We start from the raw sequence: 26,836 nt of genomic DNA, 5'->3' as shown, positions 1-26,836 counted from the left end.
TTTCCAACCATCACCATAGATACATCTTCAGGAAAATGTTCTCCACTACAAACCAAATTCAAAAAATTGGAAGAAGCAACTATTACACCAGGTGCACAAATATCAACATAAAAACACAGAGAAATTGAAAAGCAAGGATATGTGACACATCCAAAGGAACACAGTAATTCTTCAGCAACAAATCCCAATCAAAAAGGAATTCACAAAATCCTGGAAAAGTGGTCCAGAATATTGACACTAAGGAAGCTCAGTGAGATACAAGAGAATTCTGAAAGACAATACAAAGAAACAGAAAAATAATTAAGGAAATGAAGAATCTACCAAAGAGATAGGTATTATAAAATAGAGCTAAATTCTGGAACTACAGAATTCATTGAATGAAATACAAAATACCTTTGAAAGCTTCAACAATGCACTAGATCAAGCAGAAGAATCCCAGAACTTGAAGAAGTATTGAAGATCTTTTAAAATAACCTAGTCAGACAAAACTAGAGAAAAAATAATAAAGATGAATGACTAAAGCTCTCATGGCATATGGGACACTATAAAGTGGCCAAATATATGAATTTTCAGTGTCCCAGAAGACAAAGATAAAATGAAAGAGTTAGAAAGCCTATTTAACAAAATAATAGGTGAAAACTTCCCAAGTCTAGCAAGAGATTTATATATCCACATAGAGGAGGCTCCAAGATCCCCACAAGTATATAATTCAAAAAGGTTTTTTTCCATGTCACGTTGTAGTCAAACTGTGAAAAGTCAAAGACAAAGTGAAAAATTCTAAAAGCAAAGAAAAAACATCTAGTCACCTGTAAAAGAAACCCCACCAGACCTAACAGCAGATTTCACAGCAGAAATCTTACAGTCCAGGAGAGGATGAGATGATATATTCAACATGCTTAAATTAAAAAACAAAAACAAACAAACAAAAAACCCTGCCACACAAGAATACTACACCCAGTAAAATTATCCTTCATAAATAAAAGAGAAATAAAGTCTTTCCCAAACAAACAAAAACTGAGGAAGTTAATCACCATAGATGGGCCATACAAAAATTACTTAAAGGAGTCTTATACCAGGAAGTGAAGAACAATGTCTACTATTATGAAAATACAAAAACTACTGGTAAGCAGACACACAAGAGAGAGGAAAGACTGAAATGTTACCACTATAGAATACCATGAAACCACAATGATAAAAAGTACCAGAGAAAGGAAGGAACAAAGGATATACAAAACAACCAGAAGTCAATCAATAAAGTTAGGAATAAGCCTTCACATATCAATAATATTGAATGTAAACATGTTAAACTTTCCATTTAAAAGATACAGACTGGGCAAATAGACAAACATGACTTAATTATATACTGCCTACGAGAAATGCATCTCACCTGTGAAGACACATATAAACTGAAAATAAAGGAACGTAAAAAGATATTACATGCAAATGGAAACCAAAAGCAAGCAAGAATAGCTATATTTACATCAGATAAAACAGACTTTATGTCAAAAGCAGTAAGAAGAAATGAAGGTTATTCAATGATGATAATTCAGCCAAAGGATATATCAATTCTATACATGTATATACCTAACACTGGAGCACACAGATATATAAAGCCAATATTATTAGATTTAAAGGGAGAGAGAGACTCCAGTGCAATAGCAGTTGAGGACTTCAACACCCCACTTAGCATTAGACAGATATCTAGACAGAAAATTGGATTTAAACTGCACATTAGACCAAATGGACCTAACAGATATTTACAGAACATTTCATCCAACAGCTACAGAACACACATTCTTCTCATCAACAAACAGAATATTCTCCAAGATAGACCACATGTTAAGACACAAAACAAGTCTCAACACATTTTTAAAAACTGAAATAATATTAGGTATCTTCTGAGACCACAATGGAATAAAACTAGAAATCAACAACAAAAGGAAGTTTAGAAACTATAAATACATGGAAATTAAGCAGTATGGTATGAATGACTTGGGTCAAGGAAGAAATTAAGAAGGAAATTTTTACAATTCTTGAAACAAATGAAAATTGAAACCCAACATACCAAAACCCATGGGATACAATAAAAGCAATGCTAAGAGGAAAGTTTATAGCAATAAGCATCTATATCAAAAAAGTAGAAAGACTTTAAAAGAATCTAATGGTGTACCTCAGGGAACCAGAAAAGCAAGAACAAACCAAACTCCGGATTAACAGAGGGAAATAATAAATAGCAGAGCAGAACTAAATAAAATAAAGACTTAAAAAGCAAGAAAAAGGGTCAGAAAAACAAAAGGTTGGTTTTTGGAAAAGATAAAATCAATAAAGTACTTGCTAGACTAACTAAGAAAAAAAGAAAGATGGTCTAAATAAAATCAGAACTGAAAAAGGAAACATTACAACTGATACCACAGAAATACAAAAGATCATCAGAAACTATTGTGTACAACTATACACTAACTAGAAAACCTAGAGGAAATGGATAGATTACAAGACACAACCTGCCAAGACTGAATCAGAAAGAAATAGGAAACCTGAACAAATCAATAATAACACGATCAAAGCAATAATAAGTCTTCCAGCAAAGAAAAGTTCAGGACCAGACTCTACCAAAAAAAAAAAAAACCTCAGATCTAATAAATTCATTAAAAGTTGCAGGATACAAAATCAACATACAAAAATCAGTAGCATTTCTATACATTGATAATGAATTAGCTGAGAGAAATCAGGAAGGCAATCTCATTTACAATAGCTACCAAAAAATAAAACACCTAGGAATAAATGTAGCCAAAGAGGTGAAAGATCTCTACAAGGAAAACTATAAAACACTGATCAAAGAAATTGAAGAGGAGACAAATGGAAAGAGACCTCATGCTCATGGATGGGAAAAATTATTTTCCCATGGGCATACTGCCCAAAGCAATCTACAGATTCAGTGCAATCCCTATCAAAATACCAACATCATTTTTCACAGAAGTAGAAAAAACAATCTTAAAATTTATGTGGAGCCAAAAAGAACCCAGATGCCAAAGCAATCCTAAGCAAAAAGAATAAAGCTAATATAGCTAAAACAGCATGGCATTGGCGTAAAAACAGACACACAGACCAATGGAACAGAAAAGAGAATTCAGAAATAAATCCATATATTTGCAGCCAACTGATTTTTCAATAAAAGTACCAAGAACATACAATAAATGGTGCTGGGAAAAGTGAGTATCCATATGCAGAAGAATGAAACTGTACCCCTGTCTCACTATATTAAAGAAAATCAAGATAGGCTGGGCATGGTGGCTCATGCCTGTAATCCTAGCACTTTGGGAGGCCAAGGCAGATGATTGCCTGAGCTCAGGAGTTCAAGACCAGCCTGGGCAACATGGCAAAACCCCACCTCTACTAAAATACAAAAAATTAACTTGGCGTGGTGGGCGCGCCGGTAGTCCCAGCTCCTTGGAAGGCTGAGGCTTAAGAATCGCTTGAGCACAGGAGGCAGAGATTGCAGTGAGCCAAGATAGCACCACTGCATTCCACCCTGGTTGACACAGTGGGACTCAGTCTCAAAAAAAATAAAAATAAAAAATCAAGATGGATTATAAAGACTTAAATGTAAGACCTGAAACAAAACTAGAAGAAAATTTAGGGAAAGCACTTCAGGATATTGGTTTAGGCAAAAATTTTATGGCCAAGAACTCAAAAACACAGACAGTAAGAACAAATAAATAAACTAGACTATACTAAACTAAAAAGCTTCTGCATGCCGAAACCTTTTGAATGGGAAGTATTTGCAAACTATTCATCTAATAAGGGAATAATATGTAGAATCTATACAAGGAACTCAAACAATTCAACAGTAGAAAAAACAATTAAAAAGTAGGCAAACACAGACTGGGCAATGTGGCAAAACTGACTCTGCAAAGAAAAACAAAAAAATTAGCTGGGCTTGGTGGTGCCCTACTGTAGTCCCAGCTATTTGGTGGGACTGAGATGAGAGGATCACCTGAGCCCTGAGCGGTGATTACACCACTGTACTCCAGCCTAAGTGACAGTGAGATCCTGTCTTAAAAAAAAAAAAAAAAAAGTAGGCAAAGAACATGAATAGACATTTCATGAAAGAGGACATACAAACGGTCAGCAGGTATATGAAAAACTGCTCAACGTGACTAATAACCACAGTGAGATATCATCTTAACCCAGTTAGAATGGCTATTATTAAACGAAACATGCTGGCAAGGATGTGGAGAAAAGAGAACTCTTGTACACTGTTGATGGGAATGTAAATTAGTACAGCCACTATGGAAAACAGTAAGATTTCTTAAAAAAAAAAAAAATAGAATTACTATTGATCTAGCAGTCTCATTATTGGGTATAGAGCCAAAAGGAAACAGTGTATCAAAGGGATAACTGCAGTCACATTATTGCAACACTATTCACAATAACCAAGATATGGAATCAATCTGTCTATTAACGAACAAATAAAGAGTTTTTAAAAATTGTAGTATATACACAATTGAATACTATTTGGCCATAAGAAAGAATGAAATGTCATTCACATCAACATTATGTTAAACAAGACAGGCACAAAAGATAAATTTCACATGTTGTCACTTATATGTGGGTGCTAAAACAATCTCATGGAGGTAGAGAATAAAATGATAGATAACCAGAGGCTGGAAAGTGAGTGGGTATGAGGGTGGAATGAAGAAAGGTTGCTTGATGGATACAAGCATAAAGTTAGATAGAAAGTATAAGTTCCCTTGTTCGATACCTGACTATTGTCACCTTACAAAATATTGTATATTTCAAGCAGCTAGAAGAGACGAATTGAAATGTTCCCAGCACATAGAAATGATGAATACTCAAGGTGATGGATACCAGATACCCTGACTTGATCATAACACATTCCAGGCAGATATCAAAATATCACATATACCCCATAAATATGTAAACTATTATGTATATCAGTAAGCAAAATTGCATGTTTTCATTCAGTTTCCACAGAGCCCTCAGATAGTTGTTTTTGTGTTTTATCCCATTTACAACTAATGCAAGTGGATTAGTTTTAAGTGCTCACTCTTTCACACAGGAGGCAGGGGGTTTTTTGGCTTACTTTTAAAGAATAAAACATTACAGATAAATTGAAGTTCTCCTATAGTGCCTTCTCCAATCCCACTGCATCCCAGAGGCAGCCTCTTTCACAAACTTCATACGGATCTGGTCCATATTTTTATACTGAGCCAATACAGTTTAGAGGTTTGGAGTGTAAGCTGATTCATACTGCCAGGAATACCTTTACAAGTTATTTACCCTCTCTGTGCCTCTCTTGGTACCTACCTAATAAGGTTGATAGCAAGGATTGAGATAATTTGTATAAAACATGTGGGATAGTAGCTAACATTTAGAATAATAAGCACTCTGTATTTTGACTGTTGCTTGTCATTCTTACTATAACCACTATATATTTTATATGGGTTTTAAAAAATTTACAGAGGGGTGATTCTATAAAGTTTTGGTTCAACATTAGTATCTCAAGCTCTTCGTAATCCTTTTTCCTATTTGTTATTGAGCCATATATTTTTAAATGTTTGACTCCAGTGCCAGATACAGTACCTAGCACATAATAGATAGTCTAGGAAATTTAAATTGAAATATATGTGTCATTTACTGGTTTTGTTAACCTCTCAATAATCTGTTTATTTCCCGCACAGCTGTATTCTGTACAGGTGGAAGAGATGGCAACATTATGGTCTGGGATACCAGGTGCAACAAAAAAGGTTAGATTTTAATTCTGAGAGATTTGGGATTACCCTGTACTTAATTTTGAGTGAAAGAGTTAGTGATTTCATCTGATTACCACCAGGGGGCGTGTACTCATAATTCCCCATTTCTGCTCACTGTTCCAGATCTCAGGATCTTTGTCATTGTTACAAGTATTACACTCACGTATTTATCTCATATTGTCTTCTGAATTATAATGCTATTTACCCACATTATTGATGGACTTAAAAATATTAATACGCAGCCTCACTGGTAAATGTCTTTAAATTTATTTTGGTTTTCAAGAATTTTTATTTTTTTATTTTATTTTATTATTTTTTTTGAGATGGAGTCTCCGTTGCCCAGGCTAGAGTGCAGTGGCATGAACTTGGCTCACTGCACTCTCCACCTGCTGGGTTCCAGCAATTCCTCTAGCTCAGCCTCCTGAGTAGCTGGGATTACAGGCACCCGCCACCATGCCTGGCTAATTTTTGTTTTTTTTTTAATAGAGATGGGGTTTCACTATGTTGGCCAGGCTGGTCTCAAATTCCTGACCTCAAGTGATCTGTCCACCCCGGCCTCCCAAGGTGCTGAAATTACAGGTGTGAACCACCATGCCCAGCCTGATTTTAAAGAATTAGATTGAATTCAAACATAAACTCATGGTTGTCTTGTGATGCCATTAAGCAGACAATGATGATTATCTCACTGTTCACGTTTAGTTAATTTATTAAAAATTTAGTTTCTGCATTTTGAAAAATTGATAACATAGTTGTACATATTTTGGGGGTTATATGTGATATCTTGATACATATATAGAACATGAAATGATCAAATCAGGGTAATTGGGAAATCCATCACCTCAAACATTTTTCTTTGTGTTTGTTGGAAACATTACAATTCTTCTAGTTTTTTTTTGTTTTTTTGGAGATGGAGTCTCACTCTGTCACCCAGGCTGGAGTGCAGTGGCGTGATCTCACCTCGCTGCAACCTCCACCTCCTGAGTTCAAGTAATTCTCCTATCTCAGCCTCTCGAGTAGCTGGGATTACAGGTGCATGCCACCACGCCCTGCTAGTTTTTGTATTTTTAGTAGAGACAGGATTTCACCATGTGGCCAGACTGGTCTGGAACTCCTGACCTCAGGCAATCTGCCTGCCTTGGCCTCCCATTCTTCTAGCTATTTTGAAATAGATAATAAAATTATTTTGAAAAATTTTAATAAACCTTATTTTGTAGAACAGTTTTAGGTTCACAGCAAAACTGAGCAGAAAGTATAGAGTTCCCATATAGCCCCTGTCCTGCCCACACACAGGCTTCCCCACTGACAACATCCTATGCCTGAGTGGTACATTTGTTATATAATCAGTGAACCTATATCAACACATGCTGTCACCCAGAGTTTATAATTTACATTAGTGTTATATAGTCTTAGTATTACACATTCTGTGGATATTGACAAATGTATAATGACACGCGTCCACCATTGTAGCATCATACAAAATAGTTTCACTACTCTAGAATTCTTCTGTGCTCCAATTATTCATCCCTACCTCCCTCTAAGCCCTGGCAACCGCTGATCTTATTACTTCCCCTAGTCACATTTCCTCCATGTCATTTTATGGCTTTATCAAGCTCATTTATTTTTAGTGCTGAATAATATTCCATTGTCTGGATGAACCACAGTTTATACATTCACCCACTGAAGGACATCTTTGTTTTTTGTTTTTTTGGAGATGGAGTCTTGGTTGTTTCCAAGTTTTGGCAATTATTAAAGCTGTTAAAACATCTCTCCCTTTTTATACATTATAGTCTCACCACAGGAGATGTAGTGTAGCTGGCTCTGCTGGCTTCTAATTTCACCAATTTGGTCAAAAATCACTTAATATTGAAGTTTTATGTACACATGTTGTATTCAGCATGTAAGAATCCTGAAACCTAAATTTCCTTGGAATATCTTTCAGATGGGTTTTATAGGCAAGTGAATCAAATCAGTGGAGCTCACAATACCTCAGACAAGCAAACCCCTTCAAAACCCAAGAAGAAACAGAATTCAAAAGGACTTGCTCCTTCTGTGGTAAGGTTTTACAGATGTATACATGTGTGCAGATCTTATCTGTAGGATAGAATAAATGGGAGGCTATTGATTAAGTGAATGAGAATCTTCATGATTTTCATTTGATATCAATGGTTTATTGCTTATTCAGTGCCTACATTTGTGGTTCTCAAATTCTAATTTTTAGTTCTTCTGAATTATAATTACATTTACCTATATTACTGATGGAATTAAAATATACGTAGGCTTGTTGATAAATATCTTTAAATTTATTTTGGTTTTAAATAATTAGATTGAATTAAACATAAGATCATGTTGTCTCATGCCATTAAGCTTTCAAGTGATGATTTTTTTTTTAAATTTCAGTGTCTACATTTTTAACAATTAATAACATAATTGTACATATTTTGGGGGGGCACACTGTATAATGATCAAATCAGGGTAATTGAGATAGCCGTCACCTCAAATACTATGTACATCAGAGTTGCCTGAGGCACATGTTAAAAATTCACCTTACTGAGTCTCATCCCTAAAAATCTCTCTACACACACACACACACACAGACACACACCCCTATAGTATAGTGGAATTCATTAGGAAAAGTCGGGGAGGAGTAGCTTGAGGAAGCATATTAAGTACTGTGATGCAGTCTTCTATGGGGAAAAATACCTGTTGTTTTCGTAATACAAACTACAGAGAGATGCGTTTTTTGTTTTTTGTTTCTTTGTTTTTTGTTTTTGAGACAGTCTCGCTTTGTCACCCAGGCTGGAGTGCAGTGGCGCGATCTTGGCTCCCTGCAAGCTCCGCCTCCTGGGTTCACGCCATTCTCCTGCCTCAGCCTCCTGAGTAGCTGGTACTACAGGCACCCGCCACCATGCCTGGCTAATTTTTTGTATTTTTAGTAGAGAGGGGGTTTCACCGTGTCAGCCAGGATGGTCCCGATATCCTGACTTCGTGATCCACCCACCTCAGCCTCCCAAAGTGCTGGGATTACAGGTGTGAGCCACCACACCCGGCCAGCTTATTTTTAAGCATTTGACAAAATATTATCAAATGTATTGAGAAACACATGGGTAGAACATAGTACCACTCTAATAACTTACAGTCAGTGCTCAAACAATGCCCATGATATATCCTTTTTCTTTAAAAAAATTGCCCTTTTTCTCACTTTAATTTTTTTTCATATTCGTGGTATGTAGGGTACAAGTTAATATTTTGGGGGAAGTATGACTGCTAAGACATTAAGACTTAAAACCATACACCATGAACAGGACACAAGCATGAATGGCGGCAGATAGTGGAGGCCGTATGAAGTTAAAATGAGTAACATTTCAGACATTTAATCGGGTTCTGAGCCAAGATAACTTGTTAGGTAATAGCAATTAGGAGGTAAGACTCCACTGGGCCTCTTTTTCAGAGAACATGTAATAATCTTTTATTCATAATTCTTTTGATACTCCTGTATGATAATCTAGGTAGAGCAACATTTTAGAGGTTAAACCAGCACAAGAAAGTTAAGTAAGTTTCCTAAGGATACACACAGCATATTAGTAGGGCTGAGTCTAACTAGATGCAGTAGGCTCAGATAAGCAAAATCTTTTAGTCACCAGTTTGTTTCTTGAGTACAAGTTGAAGTATTATATACTAAAACTTAATGATCCTTGCTAAAATTACCTCTTGGTCAGCATATATATCTGATTGAGCTCATTAGAGAAGACTTCATCTAAGTCAGTCTGGGGAGAAAAGTCGTTTTTTAGCACCTCGTTCTCTTGATGGTAAAGATTATGATGCTCAAGATAGAATCTTCTTTTTCTTTTCTTGTGCTATCAGGATTTCCAGCAAAGTGTTACTGTGGTCCTCTTTCAAGACGAGAATACATTAGTCTCAGCAGGAGCTGTGGATGGGTAAGAGTCTATTTCTTATTTCTTCCGACGAGATCTTTTTTTTGAGCTGTGATGGTACAGTCACATAGTCTCATTATAATTGAATGTGTGCGCTTTCAACTGTCAACACAGCAAGTACCCCAAATGAGAAAAGGAACTGTAGATCACATTGGAAAATACCTAGTTGAAGGACTCTTGAAGGATAGTTAAATGAAAGAATACATGTGTCACGCTTAGCACATTGTCTAGCACGTAAGAGCAGTGGTAGCTGCTGTTGCTATCTTAGAAAAGCTGGCTGGGTAGCTTGCTTGCCTTATGCAATATAATTTAGTCACTAATTCTCATTTTGAAGAGTAAAATTTCTGTTACTTCGGGTTTTATCTTCTTCAGGTTTAAGAATATCCTAAAAGAAGAAATCTGATTCTGGGGATGTAATTAACATTTCTGGGAGTAATCTAACTAGATTGATGATAGTAAGGTCTAATGACTTTCACATACCTATCATCCATGATTAATCTGAATTCTTGGCTTCCAAATAAGTCTGTTCTGTGATGCTTGTTGGTTGGTTGCTTTGTAGAATATAAATTCTTTGCAAATGGAGACTCTCTTTTTAAGCTTCCTTCCTATTATATCTCTCAAGGCATCCTTCCCTTAAAATTTTTAATTTAAAATATGATGGCTTACCAAACTTGTGTCCTCTGGGCACTAAAACCCTCTGAACCAAATTATCAGGCAGGAATGAAGGATTATCTAAAAGTTATTAGTTCTGCTTGTGAATGACTGTGAAAGCTTGCTCTGTTTGTTTCCAAGAATACTGTCATTTCATATCAGGTCTGTGTTTTCAAGTTGCCTTCATGCTAGAAGTAGAGGGTTAAGACAATTATCTCAGTAGATGAAATGAAAAAATACTTTATTTCATGGAACAATTTGTTTAGATTATTTAAGGAGTTATGTACGGAGATGTAACCACAGGGACAGAACTTACTACTTATGATATCAAAGGATATATGCAGAATATTAAGGCTTAGGAAGAGTTTTTTCTAAAAACAATGGAACAATTACTATCGGCACTCAACCTTCATCTTCCTTTTCCGTTCCCTTAGAGTAAACTCCAGTAACCCATCACTGGGTCAAATCACATCTGTTTCCGTTCTGTCAGAATTATAAGCCTGGTATTGGAGACAACAGTGTAAGATAGTTTGATTTGTTTCCCAATTAAGTATCCTCACTGTACCTAGCTAATGTGCCAGAAGAGTTAGATTAAGTCATTTCACATTTAGTGTAATTGAAGTTGTTTGGGGTTGGAAGAAGGTCTACAAAATATTTATTTGCCTTGGTTTTTAGGATAATCAAAGTATGGGATTTACGTAAGAATTATACTGCTTATCGACAAGAACCTATAGCATCCAAGTCTTTCCTGTACCCAGGTAGCAGCACTCGAAAACTTGGTAAGCCTTTGTATAGGTCTTTTGGGGGAGATATGAGTTTTTGTTAAAAAAAAAAAAAACAAACAAACATTAGGCTAGTTTCCAGTAACATTGATATGAAAAATTCTAATATGTGAAGTTCAAAAGATAAAAACTCAGAAGAATGTTTTTGGTTTGTGTATATTTTGGGGACAAAGAATTCTGATGATTCTTCTTAAGGAACGATCTATTTTTGTCTGTACGTTTTGTCTCTACCTCAAATCTACTCACCATCATCAGGACATGCTAACTTAAGTTTACTTTTTCCAGGATATTCAAGTCTGATTTTGGATTCCACTGGCTCTACTTTATTTGCTAATTGCACAGACGATAACATCTACATGTTCAATATGACTGGGTTGAAGACTTCTCCAGGTAAGACATTAGTCATTCAAATTCTCTTACCAGGAAACCATTATGGGCTTTTTTTTGGTAATGATAATTCAATGGGTTTTCTTCTAAACTGAACTTGTTAAGCCATATGAGGACTTTGATATCTTCGATTACATCTGGTGATAATTTCATAAGTGTACATTCCTTGTGATTTCATAAGTAAGCTGAATTGTGCTTTACATGGTGACTTAATTTTATTTTAATAGAGAATATCTCCTGAAATTATACCCTTTGGCCTATATTTAGAATTCTCTCAATTTTTGATTTAATAAGCTGTGGAGTAGACAAAGCGCTTCTGCTCAGCTTTTGTCCTCTTTAGGGGCTGCTGGTTAAAATTAGGGGACTGAATTTCTCAGACCCCCAAAATAGTTTTAGCCTATCTCAGCCTTCTCCTTAATGTTAAAGAGAGGCCCTTTTATTTCTAGATGTTTTCCCCAGCCTCGCCTTTTTTTTTCCCTCAAAACTATAAAAATAGAATCTGATACTTACAACTAATAAATGATAGTTTTAAAAAGAAAACCCAAGTTTCTCAAGCATGCTTTCCTCTTTTCTTAATCTTCTCCCCTCCCTCTTCCAAATCACCAGCCTCAGGCATGCTTTAAGAGAGTTATTTGGGTTACGTTATTTTTAAGAACATCAATTTCTTAAGCTACATCTTAGTAGCCTGGTTATTCCTCATCTATAGATCTTTCAAAAACACTTTGAATTCCATAACCAATCCTCAGAGTTACCCAGTTTCCACTAAAGTGAAATGGTTTGATAAACAAGAAACCTCAAGTACAGAACTTGTCATTTTATTTATTTATTTTTAATCTTTTATTTTTTATTTTTTTGAGACGGAGTTTTGCTCTCTGTTGCCCCGGCTGGAGTGCAGTGGTTCGATCTCAGCGCACTGCAACCTCTGCCTCCTGGGTTCAAGCAATTCTCCTGCCTCAGCCTCCCAAGTAACTGGGATTACAGGTGCCCGCCACCACGCCTGGCTAATTTTTGTATTTCTAGTAAAGGCGGAGTTTCACCTTGTTGGTCAGGCTGGTCTCGAACTCCTGACTTCGTGATCCGCCCACCTCAGCCTCCCAAAGTGCTGAGATTACAGGTGTGAGCCACCGTGCCGGCCCAGAACTTGTCATTTTAGCTGAGATCTTAAAGAAGTTTCCAAAGGTCACTCCAAGCAATCTTATTAGGACTTTAGTATTGGTGGCAGTATCATAGTCGGCATTTCTGATGCTTTGCACTGGGTCTGATTTTCTCTAAGCAAGAGCAATAATGTTTAGAAAAGGGAAGAGGTGTTTCTTTTGCTGCTTTCCTTAATGGAATCTGAGCTTGGAGAACTGCTAATTTAGTTAATCGAAAATCTTTCCTTGAAAGATAAAACCTAATCCTGATTATATTGTCAGATGTACAAGAGCTCTTTCTATATAATTTTTGCTGCAGTGTGGCACTGAAAAGGGCCTTGAGTTTAGTGTCCTGCCGTCAAACACTTTGCTAATAATTTAGTAAACCTTTTGTGTGCTTCTATTTAATTTCATTTGCTCAGATGGATAGATAGGTAAATAGATTAATAGATCAATTTGTTCCTTAAAAATTGAATGACAGCTGGCCATGGTGGCTCACACCTATAAACCCAAGCCGAGGCTGGCGGATCGCTTGACCCCAGGAGTTCAAGACCAGCCTGGGCAATATGGCAAAACCCCGTCTTGACAAAGATGCAAAAAATTAGCTGAATGTGGTGGCATGTACCTATAGTCCTGCTACTCGGAAGGCTGAGGTAGGAGGATCGTTTGATCCTGGGAGGTTTGAGTCTTCAGTGAGCCATGATCTTGCCACTGCACTCCAGCCTGGGTAACAGAGTAAGACCCTGTCTTAAAAAAAAAAAAAAAAAAAAAAAAATTGACAACTCTGTGTGTGTGTGTGTGTGTGTGTGTGTGTGTATAACGTCTTGTAATTACTTGTCCTTTTCAAAACTTCTGAAAGGATCTTGGATTTGATACTTGATCTACCATGCTTTGTATTTATGGTGTTATATTAAGTGATGTTCATGAGGATGACTTTGCAAGATTAAATTGAGCTCATTAAAGCCAATATGCATTTTAGGAGGATTTTTAGCAAGGTTTAAACATTTACAGTGCATATCATACCAGCCTTTCTTAGACCAGCAGAGGGCAATAAATCCTTACAGGTATAGTGGGAAATTCAGGCTAGAGTTTTCCATTCATAGTTCAGAGTTGAGGAAGATTAAAAATTACAGTTTTAAAACAATGTTCAGAATAAAGGAACTTGTTTATTTTGCAGTGATAATAGGTGTATACAAATTGATTCATATACTGCCTCACTTTCACAGTAAAAATATCTGATGTGAGGAGTATTTGCTATGCCTGCATAGCTTTTTCCTTAAAAGCTATAAATACAAAGTTCTTTTCCAGCTTTATTCTAGAAAATGGAAGAGATTCCTGTAAGCACTTATGGAAAACTGTTAAGTCCCCTACTAATACTTTTCTCTCTGGAGTGTGATTGTTTTTTCCTGCCTAAAGGTATCCTTAAATTCTCCAAACATTGAGATTTTTCTCTTGTATTTCCTAGTAGTGTTCTAATGTCAGAGGCCTCAGGTTTTGACCTTCTTAGGATAGAAGAACCTATCAAGAATGTATGCTAGATTGGGTTACCTGCCCTTTTGCCACTGATAGTGAGAAGGCTAAACCTAATCTAGCATATGAACATAGTTTACCCCACTAGCTACTTCCACCATTCAGCCTACTTAAAATGCTGGATTAAAATGATTCTCACATCCCAGATAAGCTAGTAGTAAGTTTTAACCAGAACTCAAATGATACTTTTCACTGTTTTGTTTGTTTGTTTGTTTCCTATTCATGGAACAAATGTTTGAGGATCTACTCTGTTCAAAGCACTATAAAATCTAGTGAAGAAAAAGTAAGACATAAAATTTATCCTCAAGAGGCTTGAAGTATAAGGGGAAATTAGATTAATATATTATGCAATGGAAGAAATCCTACCCTGGGCTGGAGAGAGAGGGTCTTATAAAGGTGTTTTACTGTCAGTTGCACATTGGCTGCATTCTTTTTTTAAGAAATGTTTTCATCAAATTTTTTTCTCTTGATATCGCCATTTTCATACCAAGTATTCAGACTGAGTTCATGAGATTGGATCTAATCTAAAGCCTCTTTCTAGGGTTTTGTTTTTCTGCCAGTGTCCAGTTCCCTTGTATTTGATGGATAAAGCTAGACCATCTGCTTCAATAGGCAATACAGTGATAAAACTTGCTAGAATATATATGCTGTCTATATCCACTTGACCACTAGAAATAACAAGAGCCAAGTAATTTGTTTTTTTTCCTCTGGCAGTGGCTATTTTCAATGGACACCAGAACTCTACATTTTATGTAAAATCCAGCCTTAGTCCAGATGACCAGTTTTTAGTCAGTGGCTCAAGTGATGAAGCTGCCTACATATGGAAGGTAAGCTGCTAAACTTCACCCACAAATGTTAGGCTGAAGTATTCTTGCAAATATTTGTTCTGTCCAATATGAGGTAAGTTTAATGTAACCACATACTGTACTATTCCTACGTCAGATATTTAGTAAAGGTTGCTCTTGGCTCTTAATATAGCTGAAACCTTACTCTGCTACAGAATGTATGACACTTTCAGGGCCATAGCTTGTCAGAAATTGACAATTTGTATCCTCTGTTTCACAAATGATTAGGAATTGAGGATTCAGAGGGTAGTAAGACCCTTAACTACTTTGTTCCTGCATCCTGGAAAATATGCTGTACTGACTTTCTGCCCTGTGTTTTCAAACTCTCGTTCAGAATACAGTATTTTGATCCTTAGGATCCTGTGTTTGAATCACCCATGGAGCCTTGCACAAAACAGAAACTCAAAACTATTTGTGTGATTAATTTAATCTTTATTCTCTTGTTACAAGTAGCTGATCTTCGGGCTACAAGTAGATATAGCTGCTTTCTCAGATTTTTATATATTTAATAGCATTATTTAATAATCTTTTTTTTTTGCTGGGATGGAGTCTCGCTCTGTCACCCAGACAGGAGTGCAGTGGCATGATCTCGGCTCACTGCAAGCTCCGCCTCCCAGGTTCATGCCGTTCTTCTGCCTCAGCCTCCCAAGTAGCTGGGACTACAGGTGCCCGCCACCACGCCCAGCTAATTTTTTCTGTAGTTTTAGTAGAGATGGGGTTTCAACATGTTAGCCAGGATGGTCTCAATCTCCTGACCTCATGATCTGCCCAAGTCGGCCTCCCAAAGTGCTGGGATTACAGGGTGAGCCACCACGCCTGACCAATAATCTTTTAATTAACTTTTTTTAATAACAGTAATTCTAAAGTGTCTACTGTAAGCTAAGAAATTTAAAGCTGTCCATTTGAAGCCCAGTGGAGAAAATAAAAATATTACACAACAGGTAGCACTTATTACTGAAAACTGTCTCTTGAAGGAATAATTAATTATGGAAATGTTCTGGGAATTCAGAGAACGATCATTAACGCATTGTTTACCCATGACTAAGAATTAGTTATCTTCTAGATCTCCCTGTAACTTCATTAATGTCTTTGACATTGGTGAATTGAATGATTAGAGTTCACATATTTTGGGTTTTAAAGTCATAACGTCTAAAACTTCATAGATCCCATAGTTTTGATAGTATCAAACCCTTCTCAAGAGAAAGTTGTATCATTCTTTATCCTGCCAAGCTCTAGAAAGTAATATTGCTAATTTTTTTTAGGACGGGGTAAAACCTGTTTAGTATGAAGCATAATTCTTCAGCTTAATTTCTTCCAGTCCTGAGGGAAGTACAAAAAAAAGGGGTTTCTATATAACTAGAGTTGCGAAAATGCAACACTGCTTTATTAAAATTTTAGTGACAATATCCTAAATAGTCACAAGGTGGAGGTATTGCTCTATCTAAGATGCTTCTATGTTGGGCGTGCCTTTTTCTACAAGCATATTTCTTTCGTTATATTTTTAAATGAAAATTTGCCTATAAAATATATACTTGAGACTCCATCACAAGATGGAGTTTCCTTTTTAGAGTATTCTTCTTACTTGAGATTTTAACTTTAACAATGTTACGTACTGGCACTAATGCTCTTATATTTTAAATTTTCAGTTTCAAATTTGGTCTTAATGCTTATTTTGCTACCTTTTTCCTTTCTTCTTTGCTCACTGTCTTACCTGTGTTTCCTTCTCTACTTTGGCTCCCAACTTAACTAGAGGATTTTATTCCTACCACAGGTCTGTATCTTTTAAAGTTTGTTTCTTCTTAAAAAAAAAAAAATTTTTTTCCAAACATAACAAAAAGCATGTAAAGAATAATTCAAAAAATATGCATTGATCATTCTTTTTAAATTATTCTTAATAAGTTTTAATTATATGTACATAATTATGTATACAATTACGTGTGTGTTATATAGTTTTCTTGATACAGTTTTAAAATTCTTAATAAATTTTTAAATTATATATATACATAATTATGTGTACAATTATATATTATGTGTATGTGTGTAAAGTTTTCTTGACAATTCTTAAAGTTCCTTCCTCTTCTCTAGCGCAAAGGCCTTTTTAAAATTTTGTTTCAGGGAATGAAGGTTGAGGGAATACTTCCTGCCTTTAAAGATATACACTAAATATAGTTGGCCGTTGTTTCTAAGCCATTTTCAGACAACCAATCAGTGGCTACCACATACATGGGTCACCCTTTTTTAATTCCTAGGCTGGATCACATGTCACTGTTGAATGACGTGGTTCAGATGTGATGTTCTTCTGCCTGTCCACACATAACTCGGTGTACAGGCTCTGATATTTGAGATCCTGGCAAGCTTGCACCTCCTAAAATTGAATTTGCCTAGTGAGGTGGCTCAGTTTCTCTTTTCCATGATTAAAAAAAGGAGGAGGAGTATTTTAAGAGCAATTCCATTCAAGCTGAATATCCAGGCTGTTAGATTGCTCTTCTACGTGTTAAATAGTCAGAATCATCTTAAGTATTGGAATTTGTTCTGTGCTAAAAAGCCAAAAGCCCATGGGCACAAGAAAACAAAATAGAAGGGAGTTTTGTATCTTAAGACAGAAAAGAATGGCTTTTTAATCCTCACTACTGCCCAGCAAAGGGGAAATATAATATATTCAGACTGATATTGAGGTCTAAGACTTAAAAAGATTTAATATTATACCTTTTCTTTTTTATTTCCTAACTATTGTCCCACCCTCACCCCATCCTCTTTTTTCTGGTTTGTTTCTGATATAGCCACTGAATAGCATCGAAGTGTTATAAATAAACTGATTTGGCATAGTCATTCTACCACTGACTGGTGAAACGTTGAGCCTGACACTTTAGGAAGTGTAAATGATCTCATGGCAGAAATAAAGATTAGACTTGGTTTCCAACTGGGCAGAGAAGAGATTTTGTGAGAAAAAGTGCTGATCTTCTTTGTATGTTTCAGTACACAGAATAACTTTATGAGATCTGTAGGTTAGAGCCATTTACTTCTAGAGGTACCTTCATAGTTCTAGGAGATTTAACTTTGGGATTCCTTGTGCCTTGAATTGAAGTCTTTATTTTACAAAAGGTAGAATATGTAAGAGAGGACAGTCTTCTGTGTTTGAGTATCTCCAAAATGCATGGATATAAATGTCTCTTAGACTTAATAGTCTTCTTCCTACTTAAAAGGGAAAGGAAGCTTTAAAAAATGAAGTTATGTAATTATGATAATGTTCTTATAATAATGTAGGGACATAAATAAAAACTTATTTGAATAAAAATGAAGGATTTAAAAGTCACCTGAATCTCATTAGAAGAAATGAATCTTTCTTGAAGTAGTCATACTATACCCTAGGATAGTCTTAAACTATCAAAGCATAAAAGTTCATAAAAACTTGTTAGACATTTGTTTCTCATTTTAACCCATAACATGCCCTTCCCTCAACTTTTCTTTATTGAGATAGAATTCATATAACATAAAATTCACCATTTTAGTCATTTTAAAGTTTACAATGGAGTACTTACTATTGTAATCACAGTGTTGTACCAACATCACCACTATTTGACTCCCAAACATCATCACACCAGAAAAAAAACTGTGTCCTTTAACAGTTAAGTCACTCTCTAATCCCCTCTTCCTCCCCAACACCTGCTAAACCTCATTCTGTCTCTATGGATTTGCTATTCCAGACATTTCATATAAGTGGAATCATACAAAATCAGCATTTTGTGTCTGACGTCTTTTACTTAATATCATCAAGGTTCATCCATGTTATATAAGTAATATGCATTGTGCGGATAGACCACATTTTGTTTATTCATTCATCAGTTGATGGATATTTGAGTTGTTTCCATTTTTTGACATGAATAAAGCTGCTATGAACATTTGTGTATAAGTTCTTGTTTAACATAGGTTTTTAATTCTCCTGGGAGTATAGGAACAGAATTCTATTCCTAAGAATAGAATTGCTGGGTCATATAATTGTTTAACTTTTTGAGGAACCTTCCCCCCACTTTTAATGCTATGTAAAGTGCCTGGATTAGACTTTTAGTGTCATCATTGATACCTTGTTATCATATTCCAAAATGATTTTCTAATGGGTCTGTTTCTTTTTTCTCTGAAACCCTATAGATAAATGCAAAAATGTGCATATATTCTATTGGTGGGTATTTCGGGGGTTTTTTGAAAACTTATTTTAATCCTTGGTGTACACATTTAGGTTCTTCTAGGTATTATAATACAGAAACTGAGGAAGGACCAATATCATGAAATTAAAAGCTAGAGGCAATAAGCAGGGTGAACCAATGGAAGAGAATAATGTGTTTCTACCAGGGATGCTCAGTAGGACTTGAGGATTTCCTCTCCTTTTTAATTTGCTGCTACCAGACCTGTTTGGACCTTGGGTGAAGAGAAACTTAATAGACTGGGGCCTTCCCAAATGGAAGAGGAAAGGAAAATTTCTGTGACTGCTGGGATAGTTAGAGACGATCTTTAAAGTCTTTTCTAAAATATTTTACCTGTGAGAACGAATTATCTCTGTGCCATTGTAGGAGTAGGCAGTAAGTGAGGTTCCTGTGGATATGGAAAAAGCCTCCTTTTTGTTAAATTTTAATTTACTCAGCAAGACAAGTTAGACTCTGCTCGTTGTATTCTTTTGCTTTTTGAATTATTGCATATGTACCATTTAAACCATTTAATGATTGAGTTGAATAACCTTATCAATCAGTGTGTCAGATCTCTTAACTATAATATGGGGAATCTATTAAGTTTACGTAGTCATTCCCACAAATAATCATTCCAGAGTCACCTCCACTTTCTTCATACAAATGAGCCATGATTCAGAGCCTCAGGAAAATGGAAAGAGAATAACTTCTCTCAGCCCCAACCTCCTTGCTCTTTTGAAATACACATGCTAATAATAGTTATGTGAGTTTGTACTCCTTATTGTGCTGATTAATTCCCATGGCCTATGAAAGAGATTGACATCTCTTGAATGAGTCAGCTGTATGATGCTGTCAAATGCACATAACTGGTGGCACCTGATGATGGAAAAATACGATTCTTAGTCACATGTACAGGACAGTACAATGTGACCCTTCTTTCTACATTAAAATTTATTAAAATGTGAGTGACACTTACTTGAAAATTCAAAACTTCTCTCAGAAAATTAACTGAAATAAAGTTTTAGAGGAAAAAAATGTTTTTCCAGAAAGGATACCAAAGTGCCATGTAAAATATAGTTTATATCCCTTCAGAATGAAGGTTATCCAACTCAAAATGAAGGAGTATAACTTTGGGTTTTGGTCAAAGTTACTGACCAGCTCTGTTGGGACAAGAGAACGGTCTTGTTTTGGAAGGAAGACCGTCGTTTTGTCCCAAGAGAGCTGGTAGCATGTTTCGGAAATCTGCAAGTTTCACAGTTAATTTAGTGTTCCTAGAAGTAGCTGACTAGAGATCTGACAATGTCTGTGCTGTGTAAAAACAGGACTGAGTTGTCAAGTTGACTACTTAAGGATGGATAACATCCTTGCAGAAAGTTTACCACCTAAGGAATGAGGGACAATGCCAGTCTTGAATTTTAGTCAAAATATATATGGCTAGGTTGTCCTGATATGAAATAAGAACTATCCTTGTGTGTAAGCTCATATTTACTTATTTTGGCTGTTTTCATTGTGTTTTCCCAGATCAGTAACAGAAATATTTCATTGCCCATTGGAAATCTTTTTTTTTTTTCCCCCAAACTATATCTAGGCAGGTCTAGTGGCCTTTGGTAACAATCCTAAAACTTTCTAAGACACACTTCTGAATTCAGAGGCCTCTATCTGCGAAATCTAACATTGCTTTGCTGACTTGTTTCTTTTTGATTGGACTAGGTCTCCACACCCTGGCAACCTCCTACTGTGCTCCTGGGTCATTCTCAAGAGGTCACGTCTGTGTGCTGGTGTCCGTCTGACTTCACAAAGGTTTGTAAATGAATCTCTATAGTTGGTTTAAAATGTAGATCACAGGTTTATAGGTTTTTCTAAGGTTTGTTTTGAGAATTATATAAATTTTTATGTTTGAGATTTTAAAGATCTAGGTGCCATCCATGATCTATATTCACATTACTCAAGCATATTCTGCTTTTCTCTACCCATACCATAATGGTATTATGCCCAGTGAAATAAGGATAGATTTCTGGTTCCATAGAGTTATTTCTTTCCTAAATGTAGAATTAAGTTGTTAACTTAATTAAAGTTTTCTATTAAAATCTAAGATAAAAATACAATCTAAGGTGAGAACTAGTCTTTTTTACTTTTTAGATACTATCAATGTAGTATATTAAAGGTAACATCTTGATAGCCTCATTTGGGTTTTCACATATGACTAACAAAATGGTTACTGTGAAGTCTTAACATGTTAGGTTATCTGTTGCTAAGCTATGTAAGCAGGTCTGAAATGTTTTAGATACTCCAGAAAGAAGACAATATGCCCACCTTTTAATTTTTTTATAGCGACACTTTAAGAAACAAAAAAACCCCTAAAATGTAGAAAGGCCAGAAACATTAAAACCTATGTATATATTGGAATTTCATGTAATAGTAGCTCAAGTTCCGGTCATTCTCCCAACCCCCATTGCCTCTGGTCTTTGAGTTATTCTGGGTTTTACAGGACATCTTATTTCTGTAGAGGTCTCCCCTTTCACGTATGACATTTTGAGGTTTTGTTGCCTATTGTTCCCATCTGTTTTTTATCTTCCAGAAACTTCTCATGGTCTGGTCTATTTGTGGCATCCCTGCTAGCTTCCAGTATTGCTGTGGATTTCTCCTTATTCTTGTTACCATTTCTGTGCTCAACTTCATGGCAGACCTTTTCTTTTTTTTCAGTCATTACTTTAATCACCCGAAATTACATGTTAATCTCTGAGATTCCATGTAATTTCTAGTGAAATGTCTACTTTTAACATGGAGTGTTGCATCTTCATGGACTTACTAAGTTGAATGATTTTTGAATTATTCAGTTAATTATGTTATCTTTTTTCAATCATCATATATTATCCTTACCCCTATGCATCTCAGACATCATATATTAATTATCCTTATTTCCTGTGCTCAAAGAAAATACCAGGGCTGTTTATCTATACTAATGTATTGGCTACTTTTTTAAGTCTTTTAAAAATAATTTCATCCCAAGCCTAGAATTAGGAAAGTAGGATATGGTTTGTGTTGTTTTTGTGTTTTTAATGTCTGACATTTAGAATAAGAGAAAGCTTGGTTTAAATTCTAGCTCCTCCATTTGATTGTGGTTACTTTGGGCAAATAACTTTATTCCCATTTTGCATATGAGATTATTTGAGTACAAAGCTTTTAGAGTGTGAGAATTAAATAAGATAAAGAATGTAAACTACCAGACACACAGTAGATGCTCTGTAAATAACTATTGTTAATAAACTATAGAGGAACTGTGAGATTCCAAACATTTCATATTGAACAGTTAAATATGTGTATCTTCTTTTGGCCTCCCAGTAAGGAAAGGAAAAAGCTGCCAGTCTCTTGGGGGCCAAGACTTAAGAGAACGTGTATTCTTTTTTTCTTTCTCTTTAGTGACTGAAATAGAGAAATTATATAAACAAATGCTGGGGAACAGCTCTGGTAGCAGTGGCCATTTGCCACAAGCTCTTCAAGCTGGACTTTCTCTGCCATAAAAGGCTTGGGACCAAGATCGAGAATAGTCAGATATTTTTAAAGGGGCAAAGGTTATTTTTTAACTTCTTTCAGCCTAGTGAACTTGTTGTTTTCCCAGATTGCTCCTTTACCTATCTGAAAAAGAATCTCAAAAGGAATGGTTTCCTTCTACTTGTCACAGCCTACTAGAGACATGGGCCAAGTCTGATCTTGCAAATGGTGCCATTACTTTAGCAATGTGGCACAAAATGCAGAATTCAGAAGAAAATTGTAGAAATTGTATGTTGGTAACATATACTGATTGATTATTTAACAGAAGCGTAAAAAGGGTGTCTTAATTACATATTTTGTATTTATACAGAAGATAATAAAGAGCCAGGTTTTATAGCAGAACTTTAGATTAGATAAGAAATGACCATTAACAAAAGACATACTAGTAGAATGTATATGAAGAAGAAACTAAAGAGTCAGCTTTGTTGGAAATCTGGAATGATTCCTGAAAGCAAGAAATGGATGTACATGATCTTTCAGATATTATTTTCTATATCCTGTTTATTAGACAAAATAATTCTCCAGTCACAAGTCCTTAAGACACACCTGTTTTTTTAATGTATTGTGAATCTTTGATTAAAATTTCTTAATTCCCTTCTTGGTGCTTCCTCTTAGATTGCTACCTGTTCTGATGACAATACACTAAAAATCTGGCGCTTGAATAGAGGCTTAGAGGAGAAACCAGGAAGTGATAAATTTTCCATGGTGGGTTGGGCCTCTCAGAAGAAAAAAGAGTCAAGACCTGGCCTGGGTAAGGATATCATGTACTTTCCAAGTTTTTTATGGTTTGACTAGTTTAATCCTATAGTACAGAGTAATAAGCTAGATTTGATCTTGCTTTGGTATGTTTGGTATCTTCTTGCCATTCATTCTTTTTGATAAGTACTTCCCAAGCACTACCATGTTTATCATTTATACAAGGTACTACAGTGGTGGATTTATTCAACAAGTATTTCTTAAACACCCAGTATGTGCTGGGCCATGTTCTTAGTTGCTAGGGATTCAGCAATGAACAAAATAATTTTAAAAATCCTGAAGATGTAAATAGAGCTAACATATTAGTGTGAGAGGCAATAAACAAGATAAAAAAGTAAAATATATACTGTGTCAAATAACAATAAGGGCTTAGGAATAAAGGAAATAGGAAAGGGAGAAGGGCAAGGGTAAAGTATGCTATCAAAATTTTATATTAGGTGACCAGGGAGGCCTCAATTAAAAGGTGGCATTTGAGTAAAGAAAGTGAAGTAGTAAGCCATGTAGATATTTTAAATAAGAGTATTCAAGGCAGATAAAAGTACACAGGCCCTAAAGCAGGAGCATGCTTGGCATATTTTCTCTTCCTCAGAGAGGCTAGCTTGGCTGGCCCCTAGGGCTGGAGCAGGCAAAGGAAAGGGAGGGAATAGTAGTAGAAAATGAAATTCTTGTGAGATTTTGGCTTTTATGTTGATAGACAGAAGTCCACCAGAGGGTTTGGAGCAGAAGAGTGTCATAATTTGACTTTTAACTTGATCCATTCTTGCTCCTGTGTTGAGGATAAATAGTAAGGTGGTCAGGATAAAAGCAAAAAGCTACTTTTAAAAAGCCATTGAGATAATCCAGGAAGTGATGATGGTGACTTAGACCAGAGTAGTAGCAGAAGCTATGATGAGAAGTCATTCAATTTTGGATATATTTATAAGACAGAGCCAACAGAATATGTTGAGGGATCAGATGTGGGGCTATATGGGAGAGTTATCAAGGATGACTTCAGAGGTTTTGTTTAAGAAGCTAAAAGGATGGAGTTTCATTAACCTAGATAAATATCCCTGCAGGAAGAGCAAGTTTGGGAGGTAACAGCTGGAGTTCCATTTGGACATGTTGTTTGATATGATTATTAAACACCCAAGTGTACATGTCAGGGAGACATGTAGATGTTCAATTCTGCAGTTCAGGGTTGAGACTGTAGATGTGAGGTTCATTATCACACAGGGTGAAGATAGGTATAGATAGAAAAATTTAGGCCTGGTGTCTTGGGGTACCCCGGTGTGTAGAGGTTGAGGAGGTAACAAATACCATTAAAGCCTACTGAGCAGCCACAACCAGAGAAGTAAGAGAAAAACTAGGAGAGTGTTGTACCCTGGAAGCCAAGTAAATAAGAGGAGAGAGGAATGAATTTGATCTGATGTTTCTGGCATACCAAATAAGATGAGGCCTAAAAACTGACCATTGGATTAGGCAGTTGTAGGGGTTATTTGGTGACCTTAATGAGTGTCATTTTGGTGGTATGGTGGCCTGATTGGTGTCATTCATGTGAATGACTTGGGGACTACAAGTATAGACAGTTCTTTCAAGGAGTTTTGTTATAAAGGAAAGAAGAGAAGTGAAGTGGTAGCTGGAGAAAGAAGCAGGGTTGAAGTTTGCTGGGTTTTTTTTAAATAGGAATATAACATTTCGCAGTGATTGGCAGGATCGTATAGAGAGGGGGAAATTGATGCAGGGGAATTTGCTGGAGCAATGGTAAGCATGAGGGGATACTATCTGATATGCAGTAGAAGGGTGGGCCTTTGCCAGGAACGTGGATAGTTGATCCATAGTAATTGGAGAAAAGGTGGAATATATAAGCATGGTGCAGGTAGCCTACTGAGAGATGGTGGGGAGAGAGGTGGAGAGATGAGATGGCCATAACTTAATGGAAGCTTCCTTCTGTTCTGATGTTAAAACGTGAATCAGGGTTATTAACTGTGAATAAGGATAAGGGAGAAAGGGAGTAGAGATTTTAGAAGAGATAAGAAAGTCTGAAATAGTCACTGAGAGAAATAGAGGAATAAATGGACAGGAAAATATGATTGTTGGGCTTCAAGAGTCAACTTGAGGCTAGCAGTAATTAATTGAAAGTGAGCACTCCACATGGTTCTGTGTTTGCTATGCAAGTACAAGTATACTGTAGGTAGGGAGCTGGATTTAACCAGGGATGTGGTTTAGCAATGCAAGTGAAGAAGGAAGTTGAGGGTGGATGCAAAGAGGATGATTATGACTATAGGATATAACCTTGGTAAGGAGGCATATTAGTCCATTTTCACACTGCTGATAAAGACATACCCGAGACGGGGCAATATACAAAAGAAAGAGGTTTAATGACTTACAGTTCCACATGACTGGAGAGGCCTCACAATCAAGGCAGAAGGCAAGGAGGAGCAAGTCATATTTTATGTGGGTGGCGGCAGACAAAGAAAGAGATTGGGCAGGGAACCTCCCCCTTATAATACTGTCAGATCTCATGAGACTTATTCGCTATCATGAGGACAGCATGGGGAAGACCTGCCCCCATTATTCAGTTACCTCCCACCAGGTCCCTCCCACAATACATGAGAATTCAAGATGAGATTCAGGTGGGGAAACAGCAAAACTATGTCAGGAGGGGAAGTGAGGACATAATGGGGCCAAGGGATAGTGTAAATGTGGTACTATCAATGGATTGAGGATAAAAGATTATTGGAATTGAAATACTAAAGGGAGCTAGGAAAATAAGTGGTGGGATGACTGAAATTAAGATAATGGAAGATTTCCAGGTATTAGTAATAATAAGATCAAGAATAAGTGGCTTAGGAAAGTGAAAGGACAAGATTATTATAGAAGAAGGAGGTCAAGAAACTGAGAAACCAAGGTATTGGAAAGATTATGTACATGGATTTTTTAATCACCACAAATTGACAGAGACTATGTTGAGGAGAGTAACAGTGAACCAAGAGCAAAAATCTTCAAGCAATGAGCCAGCCACAGTGGATCCTCAGGGTATCAATTTGTACTTACATGGTAAACACACAACCATGTGGAATGCTCACTTTCAATTAATTACTGCTAGCCTGAAGTTGACTCTTACTGGCCAACAATCGTATTTCCCTGTCCATTTACTCTTATATTCTCTCAGTGACTGTTTCAGACTTTATTATCTTTAAGCTTGAGGTTTAAGCTTAAAGATTCATTTTACTTCAGCCATCAAGGCCTAAGGTTAATGGGGAATTGAAGGTGAGAAAGGGAAAATATACAGGCCCATTTTTCTAATGACTTATTTAGTTGCTTATAAGATGCAGAA

General features: G+C 36.2%; 1 protein-coding gene across 4 annotated transcripts in view; it reads left to right on the top strand.

The window, feature by feature from the left end:
* The window catches only part of DTL (denticleless E3 ubiquitin protein ligase homolog (Drosophila)), a 67,104-nt gene that overhangs the window by 20,438 nt on the left and 19,830 nt on the right, over positions 1-26,836 (top strand). For 3 of the 4 annotated variants that reach the window (XM_011975786.1, XM_011975785.1, XM_011975787.1), the window contains 8 exons: positions 5,703-5,768; positions 7,714-7,826; positions 9,636-9,709; positions 11,033-11,136; positions 11,425-11,529; positions 14,904-15,016; positions 20,923-21,012; positions 23,380-23,515. In XM_011975786.1, the coding sequence (XP_011831176.1) occupies positions 5,703-5,768; positions 7,714-7,826; positions 9,636-9,709; positions 11,033-11,136; positions 11,425-11,529; positions 14,904-15,016; positions 20,923-21,012; positions 23,380-23,515 (801 nt within the window). The remainder of the gene's footprint in view (positions 1-5,702; positions 5,769-7,713; positions 7,827-9,635; positions 9,710-11,032; positions 11,137-11,424; positions 11,530-14,903; positions 15,017-20,922; positions 21,013-23,379; positions 23,516-26,836) is intronic. The other variant, XM_011975788.1, reaches the window with a different exon arrangement.

Source organism: Mandrillus leucophaeus, unplaced genomic scaffold (genome assembly GCF_000951045.1).
Source record: "Mandrillus leucophaeus isolate KB7577 unplaced genomic scaffold, Mleu.le_1.0 Scaffold159, whole genome shotgun sequence".
In the NCBI taxonomy this organism is placed as follows: domain Eukaryota; kingdom Metazoa; phylum Chordata; class Mammalia; order Primates; family Cercopithecidae; genus Mandrillus; species Mandrillus leucophaeus.
The sequence above is the reverse complement of the archived record's forward strand: the minus strand, read 5'-3'. Positions and strand labels throughout refer to the sequence as shown.